Source organism: Neltuma alba, unplaced genomic scaffold (assembly GCF_004799145.2).
Source record: "Neltuma alba isolate B1F8T4 unplaced genomic scaffold, ASM479914v2 tig00010687_pilon, whole genome shotgun sequence".
NCBI lineage: Eukaryota > Viridiplantae > Streptophyta > Magnoliopsida > Fabales > Fabaceae > Neltuma > Neltuma alba.
In genome coordinates, this window is record NW_021635527.1 from 20,546 (window position 1) to 26,672 (window position 6,127).

The 6,127-nt window shown below is 35.3% G+C and overlaps 1 protein-coding gene across 1 annotated transcript; it reads right to left on the reverse strand.

Moving 5' to 3' along the window:
• Positions 1-1,056: 1,056 nt before the first annotated feature.
• LOC114758334 (uncharacterized) lies at positions 1,057-5,423 on the reverse strand. The gene is made up of 5 exons (XM_028947381.1): positions 4,868-5,423; positions 4,681-4,768; positions 2,976-3,253; positions 2,602-2,748; positions 1,057-1,636 (listed from the first exon to the last, which is right to left on the reverse strand). The coding sequence occupies exons 1-5, from the start codon at positions 5,384-5,386 to the stop codon at positions 1,355-1,357; spliced, it is 1,314 nt and encodes a 437-aa protein (XP_028803214.1). The 5' UTR covers positions 5,387-5,423; the 3' UTR covers positions 1,057-1,354.
• Between the last annotated feature and the right edge of the window lie 704 nt (positions 5,424-6,127).

A 6,127-nucleotide genomic window follows, 5' to 3' on the forward strand; every position in this document is an offset into this window, starting at 1 on the left:
AACTCACCCTATCTATTAAAAAACTTACACTAACTATTAAAAAACCAAAATTAACTGTTAATATTGCTCTTTCTAAACAATTCTAAGACGATATAAATTTTAAAAAAATTCTAAATACCTGCAGTTTCTATGTGAAAACTTCTAAGCCAAGATTCGATCTTAATCCAATTTAACAAACCATACCAAATTGTTAAACAGAGGAATGTCAAGACAGTCCAGTCCTTCTAACTAAGAAATGATCTTTCTCCAACAAACACAAAGAAACCAGACAATAAATCAAGGCTACATAGACAAATGGGAGGACACGGACACATTTAATATTAGTAACTTCAGGGTCAAACAGCTTTAGGCTCTGAAGATACAGCACAGAGAGAGTAAAGGAATATGATGACAGAGCAAGAGGGAATTCTGTAGGTATGAATCAGAATTACATCAAAGCATAATACCCAACAGGCAAGCAAATTTCCTAAAATCAAACTTAAAACAATCAAAACTAACCAAATAGCAAATCAGAAATCAACTAAAATCAAACTAGCAGAACAAGTAGTCTTAACTAAAATCAAGCTACAACCCATTAAAACTAACCAAATAGCGTAACAGAAACTGAAGCAAGCTAGAACCCAGAACTTCAGTGTGCTAGCTTCAACAAACTTGGCATCACCCAGAACTCCGACGCAGGGAGGAGAGCATGTTTCACTCCCATTTTTGTTTGAAGACTTGACTATTTACACCTATTGGTGGATGAACCGATCCAAAAACTAGTTCTTAAAATTAACACATCATAATTATAAAAATATCACCTCTCGCACTTTTTACAATGGTTTCTTTAGCCGGTAAAATGCTTTACACCTATAAAAATGTGCTTTTTGTTACATGGTCAATTTTGGAAATACACACCACTCTCCTTCAATGACCTCATGATAATAACCTCAATTTCTAGACAATCTTGAAGTATTTATTTTTGAAGCTTTAAAAAATCTTGAATTCCAGTCCTAAATTTTGAAACAATCTTTTTAATAAGATTTGATTGCCTCTACCCATGTCGTTGCAGAATAATGACACAGGTAAGCTTAAGTAATACGTTTAGTAAGTTAGAATTTGAAAGTTACAGTGCATGAGATAATTACATCATTGTCTCCCTCTCTCTCTGTTACACAATGAATTCACTATCCTTTTCAGAGAAAACTAGCAACATTTCAAACACAATCAATTTAATAGTCAATCATACCAGTTTGAAGGTGTTTGAACTTTCTGCACTCCTCTCTCAAATCCCAAGACTGATATGAAAGAAAAAGAGCAAAAAACTTATACTTGCTGCCATATTCATTATATGAATGAGTTACAGCAACTGCAATCATCTATCCTTTGATTTCACGGGAACGCCTTTATACATTTGAACCTGTTCCTTCATAGCATCTCTCCTAGGCCTAGCAACCTTGTTGTTAGGGTCAAATAGAAGGACTTCTTCAAACGCCTTTAGGGCAGACTTATATTCCTTTTTCTTCTCATAGGCATCACCCAGATTGTTCCATGCTGTGACATAGCCAGGTTGAAGCTTCACAGCCTTCTCAAACTGAGCAATTCCCTTGTCAAGCTTACCATCACGGGTATAGCTAACACCAAGAGCATTGTAAACCTAAATCGGTAATATGAAGACCATTAGCAAAGTAAATGATTCATAGGTCATTTCCAAATAAGGCAATCTAACACAAATGACATAGGCAGGCTCAAAGGTCTAAGACAGGGCTGTCTGCTGATATTTGTATTATGTACCTCTCTAGTGTGAAAAAATGGTGCTCATTTATTATTATACTGCAAAATGAATGCTTAAAAGCGGGATAATTTCTTCGGGATCTTTGGTGAGAACTGCATATATACCAATTAAGAGATGTCTCTATCCCAGTACAATTCAAAGGTCTCAAAAAGGAGGGGAAAGGCAATGCAGTCTTTCCTGTGATCTAATACATTTGGTCGCCTTTAGAAAATTATGGGATAGAATAGCTTGCATGTTCTCCCCTTGATGCCTGGTACATGGCTTTTCATAAGGAGCGAAGGGATTGAGCAGTTTGTTGCATCCTTGAGTCACTTTGTTATATTATTTTTTGTTCTAGCTTCAATTATTGTATGTTAAACTTTATCTTATGAGGGTACTTCAGCATCCTCTGATTTTTTTTTCTCTCTTCGGAAAAACAATTTCTTCTTTATCTACAAATCAAAATTAGAAAAATTAGAAAAGTATCAGAATAAGGAAATGATGGTAGAAATGTGTATGGATAGAATGAGAATTTTGAATTTGTCCCCCAAGAAGGCCTTCACCCAAGATGGGTAAGCAACTCCGGTCAATTACACATAGAACGGTACAACTAAGATATATTAAATCAAGTCACTGTATAGAGGACCGATACATGTCCCATGGCCAGGATCATGCTCAATTCTCCACGTACTGAACTTGGCAGGTCCAAGTTTAGCATTATGATTGAATTTTAAGGAGTTATTAAACAATACCCAAGGCAAAATCAACAAGTTTTCCATTCGCATAGTATAACAAATTAGTAACTTTCTGTCTAAACATAAATTTATGATGGGTCTAATTCATCAAACCTGGGCAAGATCCTGATCGTCTCCATCCCACTTCTCAATAGCCTGAAGCAAGTACTTAGTAGCAGCCGGGTAAAATTTCCTCCTCAGCATCACTGCTCCAAGTTCAAAAAGCTCAGTTGCACTTGCATCACCACTTCTTACTTGCTCCTGAAGCAGTGGAAGAAAATGAGAAGCTGAAAGGGCAAATGAAGCAGCTAATTGCAGGTAATTTGTCTATAATTGCTACTAAAGTAACAAGCTGCAGGATATATTAAAGAGCTTAAGGAGAAGAATACAGAGTTCAACATAATTTAAAGAAGCTAATACCAAATCATGCTCAAGCAGCAAGATCTGTTATTTGAAAAGAATGTAATGGATCGCGCTCAAGATTTTACCTGCAATTCCTTCGCAGAAAGGTCAAGTTCTCTGCGAACAAGAACTTGTCGAATTACAAAGTATGTGCCAACTCCAAGCAAACCTAATAACAATATCAAGTATAGTAATTGGATCCCCAAATCAAATAATTCTCCGACTTCATATATCTCATTTGTCTTCAATGTGTCACTTGCATATGCCACTTGAGGTGAAACCACTGATAAAAGTGATCCAAAAAAGAGTGATGAGACACATGACCTTCCATCATCTTCGAGATTCTCAATTCTAAAGTGGTCCACTGAAAATTCAACACAACAATATTGAATAAAGCTATGTGTCTCTGGTGACTATTTCAATTTGAAAGCAAAGACCAAATATATGGAATGAGGAAAATTTGACAAATAATTCAATAATAAAATTTATCCCATGCTTATAATAAAAGGAACATGAACTTTCCACTGGGTTTATTAAAAGTGATTGTTTGAATCTCAAAACTAGTTGATAACAATCAAAATTCATAGGTATGTTACAAGCACAAACATCGAGCAGTTAAAATGGGTTGAAACCACTAGATTGAGTCATCCAATCAAATTTATAAGCAAGTTTAAACCATAAACTGTTGACCCATATAAAAGAAGGTTAAATTGACCCCCTTGCTCAACCTGCATGTGGTAGGACAGAGCAAATTGGAGACTCAAGTTTTAATTCCTTTTCATTTGGTAAGTTGACCCATTTAACCTACCAAGGAACCAGCCCAAACAAATAGGTCGGGTTTGGCCATTTATCACCTTGCTAATTAAAAGAGTAAACCGATTCAACCTGATTCACACACCCTCACAGAATGTCAACCCATTTAATGGTTCCACTTCCTCATATTCAAATAACAAGGTAAGACATTACCCATCACAAATTACAAATAGTGTTGGCAAGAAATTCCTCCTCTGGTAAAATCTATTCTCTGTTACAACTTTGGTGACTCTGCAGCAGTTTAGTCAATGGTTTTCGCTGTGATTCCAATCCAAACCGTGTGGTATAGAAGAATTGAATATTTGATGTATAAGGAAGGAGTTTGGAGATTATTAATCTTAAAATCTCTAAGTTTTCTATAATCGAACTCCATAATTTCCTACAAATAGAAGTAAAGAGCAAACCATACATACAAGAAAGAATTTTGCAGAATATTTGGGAGAAAAATAAACAGCATGGACTAAACTATTTCCATTAGTAGACACAGACAGAGACTTGGTGGACAAGCAGACAGGTAGACAAACATGTCCCCTTATATAATTAATCACAGAAACTTCGGTGTTCACAAACGCAGAATAGGTGTTCCTAGGAGTAATCTGAAGACCAGTAAATTTGTAAAATCCACATATTATATAATTTAAATCAAGACCCTATTAGGATCCAACGAATGTGTCTTCTATACTCCAACAAATTCAAAACAGAGATTGGCATTTAGTGACGTGGAACCGCATGGATCGTGCCATTTTGTTTGAAATAAAATAAAAATAAGCATAAAATTTCACCAAAATTCATGGGAGGTCTGTGTAATTCACTTCAAGATAACAGTTTAGTTTAGGCAATTATGCCAAAAACCTATCAGTAACCAATAAGCGAAACAAAAGCTAAATGTTTTCAATTGATCAAGTACAAAAAAGTCCGCGTAGTCCACGTGTACATGTTTTGCGTATTTAAAGAAACATGTACAAAAATCTTCAGTACCAGTGTTGTACTTATGAGGTTGCAGCTGCTTGGCCGAGGCCTTGTCAACCAATTCCCTCCACTTTCTTGACAATGAATGGATGTCAACCTAAAATGTACACAAAGAAATACCTCTTTATTCCTTGTTATTAGGAGCCATTAAATTAGGAGAAAAAAATCCGAACATCCTAAAAGAAATTATCAAAACCTTATCAGCATCCTGAAGTATTGATGTAATTAGTCCACTATCCATAGCCAAAGCAACTGCAATGTTGATGCTATTATTAAACGCAAAGCTCTTGCCAGCTCTACAACCCGGAGCAGCTTTCACCGTCGAACTTGGTCCCACATCATCGGGAACTTTCTCCGATTGCGGCTCCGCAGAAGGCGGAGTTAGCCCAACGGTAGACCGAGTAGCCTCAATCCCACCTTCCTCCACCATAATTGCCGCCGAATTCCGGTCATAGAAGGTCTTGAAGTCCATTTCGGCCATATTGGACTCGACCACCACTATACTCTCGGCTTTGGAGAGCTTGTCGCCTTCAGAAACGATCTTCCCATCCATCATCGCGGAGCTCATCGCCGGCATAAGTACCTCCTGGATGTTGGCCTGAACCTGGGTTCTGCTCCGATTACCTATAGTGGCACGGAATGACGGTGACAAATTGGGTTTCCGGTGAAGGGTTGAGGAAGAACTCAGGAAGGAGGGATTGAGAAGGTGAGCCATTGGACAGTGGATTGGGGAAGCTCGGCAGTCGTCACTCGTCACTGTAACAAGTTCAAGATCAAATTATTTGAAGATAAAATTTTATTATAATTATAACAATTAGTTATAAATTGTTATCTGAGTAAAATACTGCTTCCTTGTCTCCTTGATATATAAGGCTTTATTTAACTTTCATTTTGATTTCAAATATAAGGTCCCAATCTATTTTATTTTTCATATTTATTTATTTATTCTCAAAGTAGTCTTTATAATAATAATAATAATAGTTTTAGCCAATATATTTGATTAGTAAAGATATTTTAGGAAAGACAATATCTATTTATTACAAATAACTAACTTAACTAACTTTTTTAATCTATTCAAATTAGTCAACTAGTTATTATATTAACGACAGAAGGTAGTCTAATTTTTTAATATTTTGTTTTAGGAGTGTTTGAATGAAAATTGCAACATAATTTTAAAAATGATTTTAAGGGTGTGTTTGGATGAAACCAAACTGTGATTTGGAAAAGTGATTCTGGAGAATAGATTTTGGAAAGAATAGATTTTATGAAAAAGTGATTTTGAGAAGTGAAAGTGTTTGGATAGTTGTTATCAGAAGCACTTTTTATATATACAAATTACTAAAAAAAAGAAATAAGTTAATATGATAATTACAGAAAAATAGATTTTATGATATATTTTAATTTAGAGGAATAAAATTGTTAATAATATATTTTTTATTAACATAATTAATAATAC

What these genes read in the sequence shown, in the direction of transcription:
- LOC114758334 (XM_028947381.1), bottom strand. Translation starts at nt 5,386, where the DNA reads ATGGCTCACCTTCTCAATCCCTCCTTCCTGAGTTCTTCCTCAACCCTT. An exon ending in TACTTCAGGATGCTGATAAG is followed by an intron (nt 4,769 to 4,867) that starts GTTTTGATAATT and finishes TGTACATTTTAG; the next exon opens with GTTGACATCCATTCATTGTC. An exon ending in ACCTCATAAGTACAACACTG is followed by an intron (nt 3,254 to 4,680) that starts GTACTGAAGATT and finishes TTGAATTTTCAG; the next exon opens with TGGACCACTTTAGAATTGAG.